Raw genomic sequence first — 25,872 nt, 5'->3', positions numbered from 1 at the left:
ATTTGTGTAGGGTTTACCTTTTTTCATTTTTATTAAATTTTCTGTTTTACAAGTAATATCTAAAATGTATGATACATTATTGGAGTGGGAGGTCAAAGATGAACAGGTCAAGGAGGTAATGATCAAGTGGGCTTTAGATATAGGGGAAACTATCAACAGCATGGGAAGAACTATGGAAAAAGAACTGGAAATTTACAGCCTGTGAAGCGTTGAGGGGAAATTTAATCGATGGTTTATAGATGGTATTTAACACCTGCCAAAATAGCTAAAATGTATAAAACAAAAACAAATCTGTGTTGGAGGTGCAGTAAAGCAGAGGGGACATTCGTACATGTGTGGTGGACCTGTGAAAAAACCAAAAGCTTCTGGGACATAGTGTATGATGAACTTAAAAAAAATGTTTTAGTATAACTTTATGAAAAATACAGAAACTTTCCTATTAGGGATAACGGACACAGGTATAACAAGAGAGGATCAGAAAATATTCCTCTATGCCACAGGTGCGGCAAGGACCTTAATTGCCAGAAATTGGAAAAAAGAATTTGTGCCGACAAAAACAGAACGGCAGGATAAATTATTAAAGTATATTGAATTGGCTAGATTAGCAGAGGCAATTGGGGCCTCCCCAGACAAGAATTTCAAAAAGAATGGGGAAAATGTAAAGAATACTTTACAGTGCCCTAAAATACATACCTGGACTTGTTTCGATTAATGTCTGCAGGAGACTTGGGGGGGTTGTTGGGTTTTTTTGTCATAATTTGAAAAATCATAACAACTCATAAAGAAAACAGTTCATAAGAAGTAAACAAGGAGGCCATGTACAGGATAAAGGAAGTCTTTTATTTTGTTTGTTAAATATTTATGTTATGTTTATGCTATGTTGTTTATGTCTAATGGTGGTGGATTTGTTTATTTGAGTTGTGGTGGATTTATGTTGTAAACAAAAAAAATAATTATAAAAAAAATCTGTTTTACAATTTAGAGTATTTAAACTACCTTAAAAAAATCAATTTTCCCTTCTTCTCTTTCCATGGTTCATTTTGCATAATATAAATCCCTGCATATTCTATATAAACCAAACCATTCAGTATTCCATTATTACTTCCATCAAAACTTATTTACACTGTTGAATTTATCTTAATGCTGACCATGGCCGATAATAGGAAGCAGACAACTCTTCCTGCTACAGCAGCTCCACTGGCTACTAGTCTTGTTTCCAGGCATAATTCAAAATGTTGATTATCACCTATAAGACCTGTATGGCTTAGGCCTGGGCTATTTGAAAGGCCATATTCTCCCATGCAAACTTGCCCAGATGGGAACAGGGCCTTTTCAGTGACTGCCCCCCATCTTTGGAACTCCCTCCCTGGAGAAGCCAGACTGACTCCTCCTTTGCTGGCCTTCTTCTGCCCACTTTTCCTTCCAACAGGCCTTTGGGAACTGACTGTTTCTGAGGAAAGGGCTGGTGCTGTGGGGCTATTCTTGTTATTGTCTGTGTTTTCAAAGGATCCTTCTTTATATAATTTTAATTCTATTAGTGCTTAATTACATTTTGACAATGGCCTTTTCTATGTTTTTTAGCTAGCTCTGTTTTGTCTGTGTAAACTGCCTTGAGTCTGGGACTGGGGAAAAGTTGAGATGATGATGATGATGATGATTATAACAATAATAGGCAATACTGTGCTAGATGGACCAGTGGTCAGCTCAAGTTAAGGCAGCTGAGATCCACACTGGTCTCCTGCAGAGCTGCTGCCTGTCTGTGCAGACAGTACTGAGCTAGATGGAACAAGGATCATTTCTCCTTAAGTGGCAGGACGACGATCAGGTGAGCTGTGAATTCTGGCTCTACCAGACTCAAATGTGCAATTTTAAATCATGAGGATCTTATATAAAGATGCTTTGAGAGCCTCTCGGGGCTGCATGAAGCGGGATGTGGCTTTTCTGAACGAATGAAGGAAAGGGGGAGAAGAAACAAACAAACAGCCGCGCAAATCTATTAAGATGCTCCCTTTCCTCCATCATTTGTGGGGGAAAGAAAAGCAGATTAATATATATCTTTTTTATTTTTAAAAAAAGAGCAACAGCAGGTATCCGTACAAAAAACGGCAGTGGCAAACGGCATCCCCTTTTGTTTAAAAGCCATTCCAACTCTGCATTCCACGGCTTCTCCCAAAAGCTTCCAGGAGTCGTACTATCTTTTCGGCCAGTTATGCCTGAAGCCTCTGCAAAGAGAATTGCATTATAAATTCTTATTTCGGAATAAAGTTTAGCCGGGGACGTTCCAACCATCAGCTGAAGCTTAATTGCTCTCTTGATGCAGAATGTACTTGGGAAAAAGCGTCCCGTCCCCCGAACAAACAATGTTGAGGACTAGAAAGCTTTAAAGTCCTATTTGCAAGGCAGCTCGAATGTTCTAGCAAACAACTGTCCGGACATACCTGTTGGATTTTCCAGCCATGTACGACATGCTTTTAGTTCCGGCTGGTTGCTGGACTCTTCCGGCTCCGGGAAACTTCTATGTTTGGTTTTTATTTTTGAGAGGGAGAAAGGCGGAAAGAAGGTAGCAATGTCAAAACAGCAGTTCTTGGCCCAAGGTCACCCAGTGAGCTTTATGGTCAAGTGGGGATTTGAAAGCTGGTCCAGACTCTAACCACTACCCCACTGGCCCATCTAGTCGAGCATCCTGTTCTCACGATGCCCCCAAGGGAAGCCCAGAACCAGGGCCTGAACACTCTTCCCCTCCTGTGTTTTCCAGCAGCTGATATTCAAAAGCGTTATTGACCATGTAGGCAGAACTGAGCCATCCTCTGCTACTAGCCTTCATGGGCTCCCCTGCCTCAAGAGATTTATCAAAATTCCTGTGTGCAGAAAACAACCTTACCTTGCCAGCTTGCTTGGAGGGATCAAACTGTGTTGAGGGTTTAGGCCTGCTGCTTCCTGAGAAAGAGAGAGTGGGAGAAAGATGGGGGTAGAAAGCAAATCTTAGCAAGGGAGATCGCTCTTGCAGAGAATAGATCATTTCAAGAGCCGTCAAGACCAGCAAAGTTTAGGCACGAATAAAAAGCACCGGCTGTAAAACAGACATGCAGTGGAAGAATTCAAACAGCCAAGACTTCTAAAAAAGGAACTAGGTAAAGGGACCCCTGACCATTAGGTCCAGTCGTGACTGACTCTAGGGTTGCGGCGCTCATCTCGCTTTATTGGCCGAGGGAGCCAGCGTACAGCTTCTGGATCATGTGGCCAGCATGACTAAACCGCTTCTGGCGAACCAGAGCAGCACACGGAAACGCCGTTTACCTTCCCGCCGGAGCGGTACCTATTTATCTACTTGCACTTTGAGATGCTTTCGAACTGCAAGGTTGGCAGGAGCAGGGACCAAATGACGGGAGCTCACCCCGTCGTGGGGATTTCGAACCGCCGACCTTCTGATCAGCAAGCCCTAGGCTCTGTGGTTTAACCCACAGCGCCACCCGCGTCCCTAATAATAAAAAAAAGGAACTAGGCAGCATCTTATTTTGCCTTGGCGTCGAAACAAAGCAGAGGGCGGAAACAAAACTGAACGGCAGTAGTAATAGCAATAAAATAAATAACAATGGTGGTGATGAAAAGGTTAGGAAGCTGCTGTACACGGACCATTGGTCCATCCAGCTCAGTACTGTCTACACTGACTGGCAGCAGCCCTCTGGCATTTCCATCTCTCCCAGCCGTAGCTGGAGAGTCGATTGGGGAGCGAACCTGGGACCACTGAGTTAGGCACCTTCCCCACACGTGACTATTACATAAGGAGAGCCCTAGTGGATCCTGAGTCCAGCCTCTTGAGCTCACGGGGGCCGACAGGAGCCTCACCAGCAAACACTTTGAGGTCAGATTTGCTGTAATCAAAGGGGGTGAAGGGCTTTGGAGTGGCCTCTGGTTCTTCCGGCTGCGGGGAAGCTTTGGGCTTCTTCTTCTCGGCCCGGGGGGTCTCGGTACCCGGATCACTTTCCACTCTCTCCCGCTTGTGGCCTGCTTGTTCCTGCTGTAAAACCAAAGGAAGGAGGAAGGAAGAAGTTTCAAAACACAGCCTGGAAGAAGAGGGCAGGGAAGGGCTGCAGCTCAGCAGAGGAACATGGCACCCCCGAGGTCAGGGAAACTACCAAGGGGGCCCCCTCGTTTGATCTCAGCACCCGAGAGGGTCTGTAGGGAAGGAGACAGCCTTTCAGGTATTCAAGGCCGGAGCTATTTAGGACTATCAGTGCTAGAAGACATCTGAAGGGAGCCCTGTTTAGGGAAGCTTTTAATGTTTAATAGACTATTGTATTTTAATATTCTGTTGGAAGCTGCCCAGAGTGGCAGAGGAAACCCAGCCAGATGGGTGGGGTATAAATAATAAATATTATTATTATTATTATTATTATTATTATTATTATTAATTATAGAATGAGCCCTTTGAACTAAACAAACTGGAAGCCAATGCAGCTGCTTTAGAGCAGGGGTTATATGGGACCCAAAGGGAACCCCAGCCAGTAATCCGGCCGCTGCTTTGATCTGTATTGTAGTTTAACAGTTATTAGACTGTTGGATTATATGACCTGGGAGATCAGGGTTCGACTCCCCACTCAGCCATGAAGCTCACTGGGTGCGAGCTTGGGCCAGTCGCCATCCCTCAGCCTCACCTACTTAAGCAGGGTTGTTTTGAGGATAAAATGGGGAGGAGGAGAATCATATACACCACCTAGAGCAGTGGTTCTCAAAGGGTTTGGCAGGAGAAGATGGCAAGAGTTTGGAAGATCCAAGGACAATCAAGGAAACATTTAAACATGTATAGTATAGTATAGTATCAATTTTTAAAAAATAATAATTGCAGAATATGGATGGATATCTTTTCAAAATTAGAGCAAGAGCATCAATGATACTGAGGACAATCCCAGCTGTGATTTTTTTAAATTTATCAATAAAGAAATACAATACAAAACGAACAATTTTTTATTCTGAAAGTGTGCCCCAGAGAAAAAAGTTAGCGAACCAGTAACCTACAGCCTCCTTTGGGGGAAGCATGGCAAAGAAGATGGAGTAAATAAACACAAAATAAATGTGCATGTTCCTAGAAATTCTATAGGTTGACCTCCATGTAAAGAATGTAAATAGTTTTAAAGGGATTTTGAATGAGTGTAAAATTAAGTGATACTGTTTTAAACTTCCTTGGATTATTGTCTACCTTGGTGGGTTGTTCATCATCACCAATAAATTTATTGTACTAGTCAAAAGCCATGAAAAATCCATACTTTTTAGGCTACAGCACCTAGTATTCCTCAGCTGTCTCCCATCCAAGTACGAACCAAGCCTGATCCTGCTTAGCTTCTGAGATCAGACAAGACTGGGTGTGTTCAGGGTAGTACGGCTGTAGATAACCACTATTCTGAATTATGCTTTTTATAGGGTAGGATGCACTGTGGAATGGGTTTATGGAGCCAAGGAAGCAGGGCCCTCCAAATCTAGATCTAGATCACTGGTCCTCAGCTATAATATTTTACATGCAAGTCGACACTGAGGTTTTTAAAAATTGGGATATTATTTTTACAGATGAGTGTGGCTGGGGGTGGGTCCCCAAATGTATGTTTGGGCTAAAAAGGAGGTCAGCAAACTTTTTCAGCAGGGGGCCGGTCCACTGTCCCTCAGACCTTGTGGGGGCCGGACTATATTTTTTTGGGGGGAAACTAAACAAATTCCTATGCCCCACAAATAACCCGGAGATGCATTTTAAATAAAAGGACACATTCTACTCATGTAAAAACACACTGATTCCCGGACCGTCCGCAGGCCGGATTTAGAAGGCGATTGGGCCAGATTTGGCCCCCGGGCCTTAGTTTGCCTACCAGTGGGCTAAAAGATGGGCCCTAGATCTGCAAACGTTTAGTCGTAGATGCTGGGTTGGGAGACCCCACTTACCGCAACCAGCTGGCGGACAGAGACTGCGTTTTCCACTTTGCCTTTGCTTTCCTTCTTGGGGACTTCATGAGCCGCTGGTGGGGGAAGGATGGAAAGGGCAAAGTTAGCGCAAGGACTGCCATGCTGGCACACAACTAGCGATGCATTGTGGTCAATCAAAGCTTTGAGAATCCAGGACACCCAGGCAGAATCCGCGACCAGGGAGAAGAGTCAGCAGAAGAAGATTGGAAGAAATTTAAGGACTATTTAGAGAAATACTACAAAATTAATGAACTCTGAAAAGATGTTGGATTGAACTTTTGTGGTCTCTAGCTGTTATGATAAAGATAATAGGGATTAAAATTGTTTAAGTCATTAAATTTAAAAAAGTTGAGTGGAAAATAAGGTGTTATTTTAAAAGGAATGTTAAGAGATTAGGATTTGCTGGATTAACAAGTTGAACTAGAAAACAAGAAGGGGAGGTATGAGGAAGTCAAAGAAACATGTTATTGAAAAATTGTTATTGAAATTGACTTGTTTTTAATATTTTTTTTTCTTTTTCTTTTTGTGTTTATATAAAATTGGAAAATCTAATAAATATTCATATATAAAAAAAAGAGAATCCAGGACACCCAAGCCTAGGGTTGCCATACATCCAGGATTTCCCAGATGTAGCCAGTATTCAGCCCTCGTAATCGCTGAAAAGTCCCGGAAAATCGGGACGTGTGGCAGCCCATGTTGGTAGTATAGATTTTGGCAAATTTAATTAAAGCTATTAAAAAAAAAAGACCTTTGATCTGTAGAAAACGCAACTTGAAAAAAAGAGACGATGCATGTATTTTTTTGTAAACTAAGAAATCTTTAATAAAATAATGAAAACACAACAAAAACAAAAACAAACAGGCCAGCCTCACACCTGTCTGCTGGATCTTCTTCTTAGCAGATTCTTTCTTTGTCCCTGCTTGAAGCTGGGCCTGGCTTAGGAGCTTCCACCGATTACTGATCTGGGGGGAGGAAACACAAACACACACAAAAATTGCAACTCTGCCAATGTTACACCGTGTTCTGGTGCACGTGGCCGAGCCAGCCCAATCTCCAGGGAGGGTGTAGGCAGTAGCACAGTGGTTGAGGAACCTGCACTGTGTGCAAAAGGTCTCAGGTTCGATCCCTGGCAGATCCAGGTATGGTAGGGAGACGGAACATCTGAAACTCTGGGGAGCCGCTACCTGCCAGTGTTGACAGCAGTGAACTAGATAAAGCAATGGTCAGACGTGGTGTGAGGCAGATTGCCACCCACGCTCCTGTTGTTCTCCAGTTAACAGCATCAGGTGGCAGAACTGGAGGGAACCGCAGCCCAAAAGCCAATGGCAGCCAGTGTGGACAACTCCGGCTTATAACCAGAGCAGGGGGCAGTTTTGTTAAATAACCGTTCTTACCTCATAGATTTTCGATGATGGGTCAAACTTTGCCAACTGGGAGATATGAGCGGGGTTCTGGTCCGCTGGCAAATACTGGAGGGAAGGAAAAACACGACCGTGGGAATAATAATAATAATGAATTTTATTTATACCCCACCCTCCCCAGCCAAGACCGGGCTCAGGGTGGCTAACAACCAATAATAAAAACAAGTTGATTAAAATACAATTTAAAAAAACAAGATTAAAATACAACATTAAAACTTTAGGATGCAGCCTCTTCACAGGAGGAGAAAGGAAAAAGAAAGAGGGGGAGGGGATCAAGTTGATTCCAGGCCAAAGGCTCTGTCTTACAGGCCCTGCAGAAAGAAATCAGATCCCGCTGGGCCCTGATCTCATGAGACAGAGTGTTCCACCAGACCGGAGCCAGTGTTGAGAAGGCCCTGGCTCTGGTTGAGGCTAATCTAACTTTCTTAGGACCCGGGACCTCTAGGGTGTTGCTATTTACAGATAAGGTTCTCCATGGGGCATACCAGGAGAGGTGGACCCGTAGGTATATAGATATCCCCTAATATCAAGATTAGGGCTGGGGAACCCTCTTCAGCCCGAGGTTCACATTTCCCTTCCGAGTAACCTTCCGGGGGCCACACAGCAAAAGCAAGCAGAGCAATTACTGTTAATTTTGCCTTCGCCTAACTAGTTTCTTCTCTGTCTCTCTCTGCTAGCCTCTCTCACACATACAGCCCTTTTTATCCTCTGTCCAGACAAGCAAGAATTCAAAGACAGAGTTCAAAGACATATTCCAGCCAGGCAAAAGCGTTCAAGGAGGGTTTGGAGCAGGAACAGTGAAGGGGTGTGGCTTGGGGAGGGGCCAGAGGGCTGCACAGAGAGGTCTGGAGGGCCACAACCTGCCTGCTGCCCTGGCCAGATTCCCCACTTCTGATCTTGACTCACCAGGGCCCACTTGCAATTGTAAGCTGTTTGGGGGAACCAATCCTGGATTAAAAGTGGGGTGCACCGCTTGTTAATTAAAAGAAATCAGAATTCCAAGGGACCCCTTCACTTCCCAGCAGGATTCATGCAGCTGGAATCTACCTCGCAGTATGAGATATTCTGCAACTCCCAAGAAGTGGGGAGACTCACAAAGCCCCCTAGAAGCAACAGCTTCCCAGCTGTGGAGTTTGTGCAATTCAGATGCTGCATTAACAAGCAATATATCCACTTACATATATAAACACGTTGCCAAGACATAATGAGAGAAAGAAGGGCAACATGAAAAATCTCTGGGTTTGCTTTTTTTAAAAAAAATCTTTTACAACTTGGAAATGTTTTCCTTCTCCCTAGAAGCAGAATAGCAGGAAAACATTATGATTAAAAAATGCACAGCCAATACGTTAGAGATGATGGGAGTTGTTGTTTGCTTATTAACACTGGCTAGGTTCACACATAATGCTAAGCTATGGTTTACTAACCCAGGGTTTAGTGTGGTGCAAACCCTGCCCAATGGCTTGTTCGAATGTTAGCAAACCATGATCTGAAGACATGGTTTGTTGCTGCCTTTACCAACCTTGGCTTGTCTTAAAGCTTGGCATTATGTGTGAACCCAGTACCCTTTATCAACCATGGTTTGTTTGGCCACCGCACCCCAAAATACAAAGGCACAAGGAACAAGAAGCTGGAAGACAGAATAGAGACAGAACAGACTTTGGAATATATGAGTTGTGGTTTGCTTGATCATCTGTGGTTAGCTCACAGTTGTTAAGCAAACCATGGTTCTAAGTGTTGCATATGAGCCAAACCACTGGGTAGGAAAACAAGGACTTTTTACCATTCGGAATGGGTTTTCAAAGGATTCCATGATCTGGCGGGCTTTCCGTTGGGTGACTGTCAAACTCTCGTCCTCTTCTTCACTTGCTTCCGTCTCCTTTGGGAAGGCAGAAATATGGATTAGTGGGACTAAGTACAGAACTGCAGAGGCCTGTCTGGAAATCTCCTGAATGGGTTAAGATTGCATTTTAAATATCAAGAGGTTCCCCGCCCTCCCGTTTGCTTTAAAAGAACAGTATGTAGAAGCAAACAGTTGCTGAATTGTACTTCTGGTTTGGCTAGCTGTTTATAGCATTTTGATCCACTGTTGCTTTTATTAATAAATACAGTGGAACCTTGATTCTCAAACTGAATCCATTCCGGAAGTCTGTTCGACTCCTGAAACCGTTCGAAAACCAAGGCGCAGCTTCTGATTGGCTGCAGGAGCTTCCTGCACTCAAGTGAAAGTCAAGTTTGATGTCCGGCTTCCGAAAAACGTAACACTTACTTCCAGGTTTTCGGCGTTTGGGAGCCAATTTGTCAACTAAGCTGTTCGAGAATCAAAGTTCCACTGTAACCTAGAGACTTTAGTACAGTCGTACTTTTGATTCCGAACGCCTTGCCTTGTGACTCAAACGTTTTGACTCCTGAACGCCGCAAACCCGGAAGTGAGTGTTCCAGTTTGTGGACGTTCTTTGGAAGCCAAACGTCCGACGCAGCTTCTGATTGTGTGCAGGAAGCTCCTGCAGCCAATCGGAAGCCGCGCCTTGGTTTCCGAATGTTTTGGAAGTGGAACGGACTTCCGGAACGGATTCCGTTTGACAGCCAAGGTACGACTGTACTTGCTTTTTAATCTGTTGTGAGGTCAGGTGACTGATAGGTGGGCAACCCAAGCTAGGTGTCAAACATGGGCAGAGACAAGGATCATGCCCCATTCAGTGGGGCAGGGGAGGGAAGAGACAGGGATCGTGTCCCCGCTCCCAAGTGGCTGGGGGAAAAGACCAGGATTGTGGGCCAACAGCTGAATACTGTTCCCTACCCCTGTTCTAGCTCATTTGGTCCCCTGCCCTGTTCTCAGAAACCTAACCTACATTAAAGATGTCAATGCTGGCTCTCAGCAGGAGGCAGGACAGACTTGGCGACTCGTCCGACCTTTCCGTCTCCTCCTCTGCTTCTGAAAAGAGACGCGCCTGCTCCCGGCTCAGCCCAGGTGCTGAATGACAAGAGGAGGGGGAAGGAAACAAAAGCACAAGGAATTAAGACTACCATTTACTTAAAATTGCAAAGAAATTTATTTATGTATGCTACTACAACAGCAGCAGCAAGAGCGCTACTTGCCCCAAAGTGGAAAGAAGCAGAAGTCCCAGCAAAGGAAGAATGCATACAAAAACTTATGGAATATGCAGAAATGGCGAAACTTATCCGGCAGAGTAAGAAATCAAAATAACAAACTTTTTATAAAAAGAATAGAAATGGTTCATTGAATACTTACAAATAAACTGCAAACAGATAAAAACATTGGCAGGATTATTTTAATAACCTGCAGTTTTATAAGAGCATACAGTGGTACCTCGGGTTACAGACGCTTCAGGTTACAGACTCCGCTAACCCAGAAACACTACCTCGGGTTAAGAACTTTGCTTCAGGATGAGAACAGAAATTGAGTGGTGGCGGCGCGTCGGCAGCAGCAGGAGGCCCCATTAGCTAAAGTGGTACCTCAGGTTAAGAACCGCTTCAGGTTAAGAACGGACCTCCAGAACGAATTAAGTTCTTAATCCAAGGTACCACTGTATATTTAAAGAAGATGAATAATTGAGTAAATTAAGTTAATCTGGATATGCAGAAGATATTAAAAATATAACTGTAAGGAATCACAGAAAGAGGGGAAGGAAGTCAAACTCTGAAATGTTAAATTGATTGTAAAACTAATGAACTGTACAGTGGTACCTTGGGTTAAGAACTTAATTCGTTCTGGAGGTCCGTTCTTAACCTGAAACTGTTCTTAACCTGAAGCACCACTTTAGCTAATGGGGCCTTCCACTGCCACTGCACGATTTCTATTCTCATCCTGAAGCAAAGTTCTTAACCCGAGGTACTATTTCTGGGTTAGTGGAGTCTGTAACCTGAAGCGTCTGTAACCTGAAGCGTCTGTAACTTGAGGTACCACTGTATAAACTTGAAAAGTATAAATAAACCTTTTTCAAACAAAGACTAACATTTACTTATTACATTTTAATCCTCAAACGAACTTCAGGATGGGTGCATGGTTCTCCTTTCCTTACTTTTTAACACTCCCCTGAGGCAACTTAGGTTGACAAGACTCGTAGACCCAAACAGTTACATAGGGCCCATCTGCACTATACATTTAAGGCTGTGCTAGACCGCTTTAAACTGTCATGGCTTCCCCCACAGAATCATGGGAGCCTGCCAACAAAGTGAACCAGTTACAGGGGTTTGTGCGCTTAGAACCTAGGGGTGGGGGGTGGGGATCCCTCTTCACCCCTCTTTCCAGACCCACCTGGATCCAAGTGGTTCGGCTTCTCATCCTGAGGCACGTGCGAGCTGTCGTGAGGTCCAAACAAATGATTCTCCGGCTTCTGCCAAAGGAAATTAAAGATATCCTAGTCCTCGTGATTCTGAAGGAAGGGCTGGTCACATAGGGAACTGCTTGATATCAGGTCAAACCATTGGCCCCTCTCCCTCAGGTTTACCTACACTGACTGGCAGAAACGCTCCAGGCTTTCAGACCTAGCTGGAGATTGAACCTGTAACCTTCTGCATGCAAAGCTACAACACCCAGAATCCTTAAACTTTTAATTTATTTACTTACTGTTGGCAGGTAAAGCTTTTAACCTCTTGCAAGCAGTACCGTATTTTTCGCTCTATAGGACGCACTTTTTCCCCTCCAAAGTGAAGGGGAAATGTGTGTGTGTCTTATGGAGCGAATGCAGGCTTTTGCTGAAGCCTGGAGAGCTAGAGGGGTCGGTGAGCACCGACCCCTCTTGCTCTCCAGGCTTCAGGAAGCTATCCGCAAGCCTTCGGAGTGCGGCGGGAGTTTCCGCCAGGCTCCGAAGGTTTTTGGATTGCAACCTGCAGCCCGAAGAGCGCAGCGCTGCGCACCCCGGGCTTCAGGCAGCTATCCGCAAGCCTTCGGAGCCCGGCAGGAGTTCCCGCCGGGCTCCGAAGGCTTGCGGATAGCAGTCTGCAGCCTGGGGAGCGCAGTGCCAACTCCCACTGCGTTCCCCAGGCTTCAGGCAGCTATCCGCAAACCTTCAGAGCGCTCCCCCAGCCCGCAAGCTCAGGGAGCGGCGGCAATATTTAATTCTTTATTTCCTCCCTAAAAACTAGGTGCGCCCTATGGTCCGGTGCGCCCTATGGAGCGAAAAATACGGTACTTGCAGGATCCCCATACCCACTATGTGCCCACCCAGCTGTATTGATCTGCGGATGTCACATAATACTTGTTCCTTAGTTGGAAGAAACTGATCTTTTAGTGTAGTTGAAACTGAACTTTAGAACTCCCTGCCTATTGACACCAGGCAGGAGCTGTCGCTGCACTCTTTTGAGTCCCCTGCTTAAAACATTTTTGTTTAGGCAAGCCTATGCAAATACACACACATCAATGTGTCTCAATCTCTTACACTTCAGGTTAAATTTTTTCAAGCTGTTTTTCTATCGACAGTTTTAATATTTCTCTATAAGCCGCTTAGATGTCTTACTCCAGTCAAGTGGTATGTAAATTTGGTACATGAAAAAGTAAAACAAATGCAAGATTGGCATCAGAAAAAAAGCTTACCTCTGTGTTTCGAAGAGGTCCTCTCTTTTTCACTCCAACTGCAATTTCAGACTAAGAGAGGGCAAGGAGAAATAATTATAAGGATAAAATTAAGATCACATTAAAGATCTCTTGCACACACAAACACTCCACCCTGACACCTCCAAGTCTACTTCCCAGTCACTGGCTGAACAGCAATGATATCAGCAGATATCAGGAATGCCCATAAAAATTCTAACGGCTCAAGAAAACATATGCTAGAAGGCTGACAGTGCATAATTTTATTCTTACTGTGTAACTGGTGCTAACTTGGCATAAGAGCAGGGTGATTTTAGGAAAGAGAGTTTGTATGATCCTAGGAACATAGGAAGCTTCCTTCTATAAAGTCAGACTGTTGGCCCACCTACCACTAACTGGCAGCAGCTCTCCAAGAATTCAGAGACAGGAGTCTCTCCTGAAGGAGCGTCTCCACCCCCATCGTTCTGCCCGGACACTGAGGTCCAGCTCCGAGGGTCTTCTGGCAGTTCCCTCACTGCGAGATGCGAGGTTACAGGGAACCAGGCAGAGGGGCTTCTTGGTGGTGGCACCAGCCCTGTGGAACGCCCTCCCATCAGATGTCAAGGAAATAAACAACTATCTGACTTTTAGAAGACATCTGAAAGCAACCCTGTATTGGGAAATTTTTAATGTCTAATGTTTTACAATTTTTTATGTGCTGTAAGTCACCCAGAATGGCTGGGGAAACCTAGCCAGATGGGTGGGGTATAAATAATAGAATTCTTCTTCTTCTTCTTCTTCTTCTTCTTCTTCTTCTTCTTCTTCTTCTTCTTCCTCCAACTCCATAGAGATGCCAGGGATTGAACCTGTTCAGTTGCTTTGAAACACAGCTGTCCTGTACTTAATACTGTCCCCCCCCCCCCCAATACCTTCAACAGCGGCATCTCTCTGGCCTGCTGGATGAAGAGGTGCATTTCGTTGATCTGCTGGCGAACGAGGGGAGGAACTGGGTTGCAGCAGGCGATGATGCCCTGGGGCTCCCTGCAAATCAACAAAAGGACCAGGACATTTTAAAAAAGATAAAACGCTAGCCAATGAAAATCATAGCATTGTGGAGCTGGAAGGGACAAAAAGGATCATCAAGTCCAACCCCCTGTAATGTAACAAGTACAGCAACAACAACAACAACAGGGTGTTGACCCTGAGATGCTATAGCTCCAGGATGATCTTAGCCACTTCCTGTCCCAGAGCTGGTCCTTAAAGAAATGTGGGTGGGGCACAGCAGAATGATGGAGCCACAGACCAATGACAGGAGAAGATGGAAGAAAAGCCGCAGGGGTGTCTGCAATGCCTATCCCCAATAGAGATATAAAGGTTGGGAGAGAATGAAGAAGGAAAGCAGAAAGAATTCTGATAGGATGAGCATTTTTCCTTCCTAGCTTCTGATCGAATTTTCTCATGGAAAACCTGCCAGTTTGGGAGAAAGGAAAATTACTATTTGGGCACCTGATTTCAAAATTCACCTGTTCACCCCATGCTTTCCCCAAAGACATGACCCAGCTAATGTTTTAAATACTATTAATTGGATCTACTGATTAGTGATGCGTTCCATGCATTTGTTTAATGGGGATGTCACTTGGCTTTGGAGAGTTTATTCTGTTTGTGGCCATGATATATATTTTTTCTCAAGTGTTGGCAGCACATGCGTGTTTTTTCGTTGCTGCTGCTGCAAATAAACACCCGTTCTTCCCCTTGCAAAGCAAAAGGCAGACTCACTTGGGCAGCTCCTCCGCTATCTTGAGCAGCATATGGTTCGGCAGCACGTACCTGCGGGACAAGGGGAGAAATGAATGGTAAAATCGTAGATTTGGAAAGGGTTCCCCAAAGGTCATCGAGTCCAAACCCCCCCGCAATGCTAGCATCACAGCTAGAGAATCACAGGCAGATGGCCATCCAATCTCTGTTGGAAAACCTCCAATGAATCAATTACGAACTAAATGTTAAATGCCACTACTTTCGCTATACAATGAGATCAGTCTTGTAAAGAGACCTGCCAAATATATTACTAGCTTTAACTCTCTTTCTCCTTCCCTTTTAGAGAGGAAGAGGAAGGGAAACAAGCCTGTAGGGGACAGATAGAAACCTCAAATCCTACTATGACTCTGCCCACCTGTGAAACGTGCCCTGCGGAGGAAGGAATGGGTGGGTGAAATAATAATAATGGGTGGCCAGATCCAGTTCTCCACTGCTGGTAAAGGTAAAAGGTAAAGGACCCCAAGTCCAGTCAAAGGCGACTATGAGGTTGCGGCGCTCATCTCGCTTTCAGGCCGAGGGAGCCGGTGTTTGTCCACAAACAGCTTTCTGGGTCATGTGGCCAGCAGGACTAAACCACTTCTGGCGCAACAGGACACCGTGACGGAAACCAGAGCGCACGGAAACACCGTTTACCTTCCTCCCACAGAGGTCCCTATTTATCTACTTGCACTGGTGTGCTTTCAAACTGCTAGGTTGGCAGGAGCTGGGACAGAGCAACAGGAGCTCACCACCGTTGCACAGATTCAAATTGCCAACCTTACGATCGGCAAGTTCAAGAGGCTCAGTGGTACAGGCAGCTTTGAAAGGATTCCTTTGCCGAGCAAGGGCTCTGTTCCCTTCCAATTCTAACAGCTCCCCTTTTATTTATAGCATTTATACCCCCCCTGTTTCTCCCCCAAGGAGGCCAAGTGGACGGCTCACCACCCATTTAATCCCAACGATGGCCCTGCGAGGTAGGATGGATTGAGCAAGGAAGTGACTGGGTCAAGGTCACGCCCAGTGAGAGCTCCAGGGCCAAGTGGGGGCCAGAACCCGTGTCTCTCCCAGGTCCTAGTCAGACACTCTAACCACTACACCACACTGGATCCTATAGCCCGCTCTGGCAGTCCCCTGTAAAAGAGCTCACCCCGTGCTCTCATCTTCCTGCCGACCCATCTTGTCCCTCCAGGCAAAGAGCAGCCGGAAGGCCGCCAACTGCTGGCTGTTGAGGTGCTTCTTCTGCTTCCGGTAGAGCTCCAGGTATGAGTCTTCAGTGAAGATGGGCTTGACGTATTTCTAAGGGAGAAGAGGCAGGTGGAAGCGACATAAGCGACCTGTAAGGACTTGTGTGCTGCTGCTGGCAGGAGGAATCCCTGACCCACAGCTGCCTGGCACGGGTGGGAGTCCAGCAATGGCTGGGAGGGCAACAGGCTGCCTGCTCCCGTGCTAAACTCTAGTTTCCCAGCACCCGCTCAAAGCCTTCCATGCTGCATTTTCTTTTTTCTTTCTTTTTCTTGGAATTTTATTTACAACATAACATAACCCCCCCCCAATACACAAATCCACCCTCATTAAACATGAACATAACATACAAAGAGCATAACATACAACAACAGGTAAAGGTAAAGGGACCCCTGACCATTAGGTCCAGGCGTGACCGACTCGGGGGCTGTGGTGCTCATCTCGCTTTATTGGCCGAGGGAGCCGGCGTTTGTCCACAGACAGCTTCCGGGTCATGTGGCCAGCAGGACTAAGCTGCTTCTGGCGAACCAGAGCAGCGCACGGAAATGCCATTTACCTTCCTGCCAGAGTGGTACCTATTTATCTACTTGCACTTTGATGTGCTTTCGAACTGCTAGGTTGGCAGGAGCAGGGACCGAGCAATGGGAGCTCACCCCATGACGGGGATTTGAACCGTCAACCTTCTGATCAGCAAGTCCTAGGCTCTGGGTTTAACCCACAGCGCCACCCACATCCCTAACACACAACAATACCAACAACCAAATGAAAGACTTCCTTTATCCTGTATCTGGCCTCCTTATTTACTTCTTATAAACTGTTTCCTTTATGAATAATTATTAAGATTTTTCAAATTATAACTTAAATATCCCCAAAGTCTCCTGCAGACATTAATCGAAAAAAGGCCAGGTATGTATTTTAGGGCACTGTTTTGTGAAGTATTCTCTGCATTTTCCCCATGCTTTTTGAAACTCCTGTCCAGTGTGCTGCATTTTCCTATCTGGGGGTGGAGGGTGAGGGTGTGTGTGTGTGTGTGTGTGTGTGTGTGCGCTCCTCCTTCCCTTGCATGCCTCTGCCCAACACAGGGAGCTCACCTTCAAGCAGATGTCCTTGCTCCGCTGCCACACCACTTGGAGCTGAGTAGGCTGCCCGTTGGCCTTCTCCCAAAGCTCCTCCCTGACCCGGTCGTAGATGTACAGCAAGTAATGCGTGTCGTCGCGGGCATAATTGAGCATCTCTTCTGGGAGGGGTCTAGAGGAGAGACAGAGAAACATGGATTACGGGGAATCTCGGGTGTGGTGGTCAGGAGGGAGCCAGCAGTAAATCACACAAAGCGGAGTTAACTCAGGAGGGACCCACACATTTCATTTCTTTGGGAAATGATATATAACGAATTGAAAAGGATGTTCAAAGTAACTTTTATTTTTTAAAAAAACTCAGAAGCTTTTCATTTAGGAATTATAGGGACAGAACTAGCTAAATTGTATAGAAATTTATTTATGTATGCTACTACAGCAGCAAGAATGCTACTTGCCCCAAAGTGGAAAGAAGCAGGAGGTCCCAGTAAAGGAAGAATAGATGCAAAAGCTTATGGAATATGCAGAAATGGTGAAACTTACCGGAAGAGTAAGAAATTGAGATAACAAAGATTTTTTATAAAAGACTGGAAATGGTTTATTGAATCTTTACAGATATATTGTAAACACATAAAAACATTAGCAGGATTAGAGTAATAACCTTTAGTTTTAAAAGAGTGTATATTTACAGTAGATAAGTTAAATGAACTTGGATATGCAGAAGGCGTTAAAAAATAAATTTAAGGAACCACAGAAAGAGGGGAAAGGAAGTCAAATTTTGAAATGTTAAATTGATTGTAAAACTAATGAAATGTATGGATTTCAAAAGTATAAATAATAATAATAATAATAATAGAACAGGATCTGCACAAAATTGGTGGAATATCAGGCTTAATGAGGACAGCAGCTCATCCCCAGTAGGTCTTCCCTAATGGATCACTTGCCAAGACTAAAGGTCCCCACCTCCCTACAGCCATCTATGTCTTCTCCTCTCTAGGGTTTTCCCCAAGCTATCAAAGACTGCGCCTGCGTGCCTATTATTGCCCCTCCCACTTCATGCCTCTTCTGATTCTGGGAGACCTGGGCGGATGGAAGCTTGTTGTACAGACTCACATTGGTATAATCTGGAACACCCCAAATCTACCCCCAGTCCTCCATACCGTATCCTCCAGTCCGCCAGCTGGTACTGTTTGTTGGCATCCACCTTGCAGTAGAGCTTGAGCAAGTGGTCCAGGGAGTGCCGGCCAAGATTGAGGAGCCGAGCCGCCTGGTGGGTGTCGAAGACGTTCACCAGGTAGAGGCCGAAGTCTCGCTGGAGCCACTCCACGTCCGAGTCGGCCCCGTGCAGGACCTGCGAAGCACCAGAGCCATAAATAGCGGGGGAAATGTCAAGAAGGTTCCCCGTCTTCCCACCCACCCACGTATGTATCCCTCTGATCATTCCAGGATGGCACTGCCTAGGCCAGGGTTTCTGAAACTTGGGTCTTCGGCTGTTTTTGGACTACAACTCTCATCATCGCTGGTGGTCTTGTAGTAAGGTTTTAAGCCAGGCATAGGCAAACTCGGCCCGCCAGACGTTTTGGGACTACAACTCCCATCATCCCTGACCACTGATCCTGTTAGCTAGGGATGGTGGGAGTTGTAGTCCCAAAACATCTGGAGGGCAGAGTTTGCCTATGACTGTTTTAAGCTTACTGAGAAATGATCTATAATGAACTGAAAAGGATGATCAAAATAACTTTTGTAAAAATTATAACTTTTGCAAGGCTCCCCTTTCCCCCCGGTGTTTCTACAATTACTGTTGTCCCTAGACAAGAGAAGATGCCAGATAGGAGCTGGGAGCCCCAGAACATCTGGAGGGCCACAGCCTGCCCATCCTTAGGCTTACGGGCTTAGTGTCTGCTGCTCGACAGAGCAGGTAATGCAAATAGCCAGAAAGGGCACTCCAGCTCATCGGTCCAGCCTGGCCAGGTGATTTGAGGAACCAAGAGGAGCCCGGCTGCTCCTCCAGAAGAAGCACCTGGACAACCCTGCTAGATTTTATTTGCACCGGCTTTTGTTTTAAGCTTGACTGGAAGAGCAGGGTGAAGGGCAAACCCAAACCTGACCCTTCTGCCACTTGTAAAATAAAAATAGTAAAAAAAAAAGGTCTTTCACCTTGACCACTGCAGGGTCTGTGAAGGTCTCATTTAAGATGTACAAGTCACTACGCAGCTCCAATGTGTCGATGATGAAATCTTCTGTCCGGGTGGAAATCTGCATAAGGCATGTCAAGCCCAGGAAACTCCGGTAGGAATGGTGCTGTGGAGGGCAGCGTGAGAGAGGGAGAGAAACAAAAGAAAGGGGTCCATCAATTCACAGCAAATGCAACAGCTCGCCTTCCCTGGGTGGGTAACTGGAAGCACTGTTTTCAGAGCCTGCTAAAAACATTTTTTGTTTAGACAAGCCTACGCAGGCATGCAGAATGTTGATGTATGTTTTAATCAGTTTTTTAGTTTACGGCTGATTTTAATTTTTAGAATGTTTAATAGTTATTTTTACTGCTATTACTGATTATGTCATTGTTTTATTGCCTTTGTAAACGGCTTGTTTTTGTTCTTTTACAATCCAGTGGTGTATTTTTTTTTAATGAAATAAATAAATTACCCAGCAGCATCTCTAGGTAGGGCTGGGAGAGACTCCTTGCCTGAAAGCCAGGAGGGCAGCTGCCAGTCAGTGTAGACAATACCAAGCTAGATGGACCCAATCGTCTGGTTTTGTATAAAAAGCGGCTTCCTGGGCTCATTTAGGACCACAGTTGCACTGTCAGATGCATGAATCAAATTAACGATTTGAAAGATTGTGGAATTAACAGAAGATCCAAGCTGAATGTGAAACCTCTAGTTTTCACACCCAAGCTACAAGCACTTCACCCCTGGATCTTCTCGGCCCATTGCAAAAGTTTTGCTGCAGGACACAAAACTAAAAAACCAGGACAAATTCTTACCTCCAAGTCCAGGGCGAACTCTTTGCAGCCCACCAGTTTCTCGTTCAACTCCACCAGCTCGTCCAAGGTGGAGATGAAGTGGCAGGGTGTCTCCTCCAGGGGCCTGAACATCTGGGAGGGGAGAAGAGTTTGTATTTGATATCCCGCTTTATCACTACCCTAAGGAGTCTCAAAGCAGCTAACATTCTTCTTTCCCTTCCTCCCCCACAACAAACACTCTGTGAGGTGAGTGGGGCTGAGAGACTTCAAAGAAGTGTGAATAGCCCAAGGTCACCCAGTAGCTGCATGTGGAGGAGCGGAGACGCAAACCTGGTTCCCCAGATTACGAGTCTACTGCTCTTAACCACTACACCACAAGGTGTAGCAAGGCATTACGGCTCGGCAGGCATGAAGCCAGAAGGTTTTAACTTTTGTGCGTGATCTACTCAATGAAACATTATTTGAGAAAGAAACATTATTTGAGAAAGAAAGAAAGCTAGCTTACCTGAACTTGTGGCTTTTCAAGAAGTTCGGCTGGTGGTGAAAAATGTGCCAGTTCGTACTGGTAAGGGTGAGCAAACCTTTTAGGATGAGAGGAAGGAGAAGGGAAAGTTAGAGAGCTCTGAGCAAGCTCCAGATGCAGAATCAATTGCCTAGGGAGATACTTAGGCCTGCCAGACCATTTAGGGACAAACCACATACACCTGCTGTATACCTGATGTCAAACATGGCGTCACAGGTGTGGGAGCAGGTACATAAGAACTCAGGATCAGGCCAAAGGGGGCCTGTCTAGTCCAGCCTCCTGTTCTCGCAGTGGCCAGACAGATGCCCCAAAGCAAAGGCTGCGAGCAGAACTTAAGTGCAACAGCAGTTCTCTCTTTACCTGCGATTCCCAATAACTGGCATTCAAAGGCATACTGCTTTGGACAGAGGCAGGAGAATGTAACCTTCTGGGCTAGTAGCCAACGACGGACATGGTTGGGCCAATAAAGGGTGTGCGAGCCTCCACAATCAAGCTGATCCCTGGGTCCTGCGAAGCTTTGTGCTGGTCGTGCCGCCAGGCATTTTGACAAGTGGGTGCCTTCCCCCACCCCCGGCCACCTGTCAAACTCGGGGGAACTGAAAGGCCCCGACCTGCTTGACCAGTCGCTCTCTTACATGTCCTGCTCAGTCTGTTGGGTCCTCTGCTGATACAGGAAGTCGGCCAAGGCAGCCGGCACATCCAAATCCTCCGGGCGCTCCTTCCGTTCCCGCCTGCTTTTTGAGAGCACTGGATGTCCAGAGAGGAAAAAAGGGGTTAGAGGTGATGGATCTACTTTCTAGGACTTATTTATTTTTTAATTGGCAGCCTGCTGCTTTCCCTCTGTAATAATAACCTTTGCACTCTGAGCATAGGAACACAGCAAGCTGCTAGGGACCTTTTGTCCATCTTCCTCAGTGTTGTCTGCACCAGTGTTTCCCAACCATGGGTATCCAGCTTTTTTTTTTTACTACTGTAGGAGTGCAAATATCCAGAGTGTGGGGTCAGGTGGGATTACTATGAGGAATTATAAAATATGCATCAAGCCATTGTGTCCACGGTGAATGCATTGTGTTGACTGGGTTAAATTCATTGACAATAATTTCTGACCAAATCCCACAACCCTCTGCATCTCTGCCCATTTCTCTTGCTTAACAAGTCACGTACACAGCCCAGTTGCTTTGCCAGGCATACATCCTGGGCCATAAAGATAGTGGGCAGTTTCTTTGATGTAGCTTTTCTGATATATTAATCTTAGGGCCAGGAAACAGGTCTCACATAAAGGTGATAATGATCGCTGTCCTCCTGGCCATCCTTCTTATCATGTATATTGCTTGTTCGGGGTTGCCAAATGCACTCCTTTGTAGTTCTGTTTTGTTTACCCCAAAAGTATGTGTGCTTAATTAGTTTTGGTAGTTTAACTTTGTCCCCACGTGGGGTTTGTTGAAATGCTCAGAAGAAATCTGATTGGTTCTTACCAACACTCTGTAAAAGTTCTTTTGTGAATAAAACGACCTGGGCCAAGGGGTGGGGAGAAAGGCAGAGATTATTATATGCACCCTTCCCAGAGTCTTGCTGGTTCAAGCCTCTGTGTGGCCCTCCAGCTGTTTTGGGACTACAACTCCCATCATCCCTAGTTAGCAAAGACCAGTGGTCAGGGATGATGGGAACTGTAGTCCGAAAACAGCTGGAGACCCAAGTTTGGGAAACACTGATCTACACTGACCGACAGCAGCTCTCCAGGGTTTCAGGCAGGGAGTCTCTCCCAGCCTTGCCTTGGAGATGGCATGCCCTTACCTTCTGGCAGTGGCTTCAGAGCGTTGGGCTTAACAAAGAGCTTTGGGACGAAGGGGGTGTTGGAGTTGTCCACCTTCTCACGGAACTTGAGCTGAGGGCGGACGATGTTCTTGGCGTGCAGCAGGCGGAAGGTTTCTGACTTTGTTCGCTTGTTGGCTTCCCCAGTCTGCTGGAAGAGAAAAATCAGACAACCCCCTTCAGCCCTGACCGTTGGGGTGGGGGCTGATGGGAAATGTATTCTGACACCGTCTGGATGGCCACAGGTTCCCCCACCCCTGGCTTAAAGAGAAAGAGCCCCTTAAAGGACATAGGAAGAATGGAAGCTTCTCACCTTGCGGTTCCAGCTGGAGACAATGGTCTTAGGAGGCTGCAAGCCCGAGGGGAGGATAGGCTGCTGGTTCTTGTTGACACCTGCTGCTTCATCCAATAGCATGCCCTGAAATTGCAGGTCACAGTGTGAGACCAGGGGTGGCAGGCAGAGGATGCAATTTTGGGGGAAGGACCTGGGGCTATCTATGAAGGTGACTCAGAAATTATAATTAATCCAGAATGCAGCAACAAGACTGGTGACTGGGATCAGCCACCAGGACCATATAACACTGGTCCTAAAGTATCTACACTGGCTCCCAGCATGTTTCTGAGCACAATTCAAAGTGTTGTTGCTGATCTTTAAAGCCCTAAACTGCCTCAGCCCTGGATACCTGAAGGAGTGTCTCCACCCCCATCATTCAGTCCGGACACTGAGGTCCTCCTCTGAAGGCCTTCTGGTGGTTCCCTCACTCCAGGAAGTGAAGTTACAGGGAACCAGGAAGAGGGCCTTCTCGGTAGTGGCGCCTGCCCTGTAGAACACCCTCCTACCAGATGTCAAGGAAATAAACAACTATCTGATTTTTAGAAGACATCTGAAAACAGCCCTGTTTAGGGAAGTTTTTAATGTATGATATCTTATTATGCTTTTATATTTGCTGAAAGCTGCCCAGAGTGACTGGGGCAACCCAGTCAGATGGGCGGGGTACTACTACTACTGTTAATATTATTATTATTAGCACACCCAACATGAGATCTTCATGGAGCGGCAACACCTAGGTGTTCAGGGGTGGGGAGTGAGAAGCAGTGCACAATGCCCAACGATGCTCACCACTCTTTCTAGGATGGCATCATTGGCATCGACCAGCAAGTCAAACTTGTCTTCCAGTTCTGTGACCTTGTTCCGGTCCCGGAGGTGGCTGCGGCAGCCATGGTACTGCATCACCCTGCTCATGCTGGGAAGACAAAAAAACAGGGTGTTGGAGTGTGTCACACAATCCTTAGCAGCGTTTTCCAGCTCCCCGAAATCAAGCTGTGACCAGAACCTGCAATCTTAGTCCTACGATCTCTATTGATACAAGGACTTTGGTACAACAGCCCCTCTTGGCTCCACAGGTCATACTAATTGCCTATCCAGCTTTAGGTAAAGGTAAAGGGACCCCTGACCATGAGGTCCAGTCATGGCCGACTCTGGGGTTGCGGCGCACATCTCGCTTTATTGGCCGAGGGAGCCGGCATACAGCTTCTGGGTCATGTGGCCAGCATGACTAAGCTGCTTCTGGCAAACCAGAGCAGCGCACGGAAACGCCGTTTACCTTCCCGCCGGAGCGGTACCTATTTTATCTACTTGCACTTTGACGTGCTTTCGAACTGCTTTCAAGCAGGGACTGAGCAATGGATTCGAACCGCCGACCTTCTGATCGGCAAGTCCTAGGCTCTGTGGTTTAACCCACAGCGCCACCCGCGTCCCTATCCAGCTTTACTTGATGCTAATTTCCTTTCGCCTCTGAAATGCTAAGCTGCCCTCCGAATTGCTAAGCTGAAGTGACCTCCCACCCTTACCTTACATCATCTGGCAGTTTGAGAAAGCTGTGGTGCAAGATCTGTCCCTGCTGCTGCCTTTTCTGGCTCCTGCTAGACCTAAGATACAGTGGTGGTGTCTCCAGCAGCTGCCTCTCCCTTGGCTGGTCTCCTAACCCACCTTCGGTCTCCAATTGTGCAGGAACTCACTTATTCTCAGGAACCTCCTCCCCCCCCCCCAGGGGGAGGAGCTGATGGGGTTGTTGGGAGGAACAAGCAGCACTCACTTGGGGGAGGGCATCAGCGAGGGAACAGCTCCCTCCCCCACTGCCTGTGTCACCATTGCTCAGGGTCTTCACCCACAGTGGCAGCCCCTGGGATCGTCCTCCTGTTGGCCCAACCCTGAGCTTTCCTGGATCTCCTCTTCCAGACCCAACCAGTTCCTGACAAAACAAGACTGATGGGGAGTTCATTATTATTATTATTAATTAAATTTGTATAGCACCCTACACCCATAGATCTCAGCGTGGTTCACATCTTGGGCACACGGGGCAAAAGCAATGTGAAAAGTGCCCCAGCTTCAAAAAAAAAATGTCAATCTTGGCATCACAACAAGCTTGCAAGAGAGCAACAAGACTCACCAGTGCAGCAACCGATCCCCTTGCATTTCACAGAAGGTCTGGAAACCAGGAAAACTGCGATAGAAATCGTATTCGTCTCCGGGCTGAGGGAGGCCGCCAGAAGCCTTGGTGGCTGACACCACCGTGCCAAGGGCATGCTGGACCGTGGGGAAAAGGACAGTGCAGTGGTCATTGCCAAACAGTTTTTTCTATTTATTTCACAAATGAAGCAAGGCAGATGCTTGACGACTAAGCTACGACCCTTAAATATCAGCTACAACAAAAAGCTCTTTTCAAGCCTAATTTCCACAGGGAGAGGGGGACATTGTGTGGGCACATTGGAATACCGTGTACAGTTCCGATCGCCTCAACTCAAAAAGGATATTGTTGGAAAAGGTTGAGAAAAGGACAACCAAAACGATCAAGGTTATGGGGAAAGGTGCAGCGTTTGTGCCTTTCTACTTTAAAGGTAAGAGGCAGCGTGATGGGAGCATGTAAAATTATGAACGGCTGGGATAAACAGAATAGTTTCTCTCTCCTTCTCAGCATGGTCTTCCAATAAAGCTGAATGTTGGAGGATTAATACTATAAAAAACTTTTTTTGTAAACCGCTTTGACGGTGGCCTTTTGCTTTTTTACAATGAAGCGGTGCATCACTTTCATGCCATAAATAACTTTTTTAAAAACCCTGTAAGCTGCTTTGGCAGAATATGGCGTATGAAGGACTAAATAAATAAGGCTTATTTTATACTTTGCAGCCCAAAATTAGATGCATTTTCCTATATCTTTCCCCACGCTGCTGGGTCACCCAAGAGACTACAAATCCCGCCATGCTTTGCTCTTCCACGCAAGCCAAGCGGCACCCGTAGCGACTTTGCCTTTTCCCGAGTTTTCACCTCCTATACCTTCACGAAGGAGTCTGCGTCTTTGAACCCAGGCAGCACGGCGTCCGCTGCCGTGTCGCTCTCTGCTCCCGGCGGCTCGGCGTTGTTGTCTGAGCCGCCGCCGCGCTCCTTCGCCGCCATTTTCCTTTTCCGTTCCTAGCTGCCGCCGCTTCGCCACTCAGTGGGCCGCCGCCATATTGGGATCACACTTCCCGCAGGAGAGAGCTCATCTCGTTTTTCTCTCGCGAGA

The 25,872-nt window shown here is 46.3% G+C and overlaps 1 protein-coding gene across 2 annotated transcripts; it reads right to left on the bottom strand.

The window, feature by feature from the left end:
* Positions 1 to 1,990: 1,990 nt before the first annotated feature.
* Positions 1,991 to 25,872, bottom strand: EXOSC10 (exosome component 10). Of its 2 annotated transcripts, none has more exons than XM_083628610.1 (25): positions 25,644 to 25,872; positions 24,760 to 24,896; positions 23,430 to 23,553; positions 22,623 to 22,727; positions 22,292 to 22,460; positions 21,133 to 21,244; positions 20,480 to 20,555; positions 19,996 to 20,106; positions 19,167 to 19,310; positions 18,170 to 18,360; positions 17,028 to 17,184; positions 15,842 to 15,990; positions 14,677 to 14,727; positions 13,830 to 13,941; positions 12,925 to 12,975; positions 11,647 to 11,725; positions 10,220 to 10,341; positions 9,151 to 9,246; positions 7,344 to 7,418; positions 6,824 to 6,911; positions 5,929 to 6,002; positions 3,847 to 4,018; positions 2,882 to 2,937; positions 2,439 to 2,515; positions 1,991 to 2,222 (listed from the first exon to the last, which is right to left on the bottom strand). In XM_083628610.1, exons 1-25 carry the CDS (start codon positions 25,761 to 25,763, stop codon positions 2,192 to 2,194), a joined length of 2,679 nt encoding a protein of 892 aa, XP_083484736.1. In that variant the 5' UTR covers positions 25,764 to 25,872; the 3' UTR covers positions 1,991 to 2,191. The 2 variants fall into 2 exon arrangements, with proteins under 2 accessions (XP_083484736.1, XP_083484737.1); XM_083628611.1 differs by having other exon boundaries at positions 22,292 to 22,457.

This window comes from Podarcis filfolensis (assembly GCF_964270895.1).
Source record: "Podarcis filfolensis genome assembly, chromosome: 8".
NCBI classification, from domain to species: domain Eukaryota; kingdom Metazoa; phylum Chordata; class Lepidosauria; order Squamata; family Lacertidae; genus Podarcis; species Podarcis filfolensis.
Note: the sequence above shows the minus strand (reverse complement) of the source record. Positions and strands in the feature narration are given on the sequence as shown.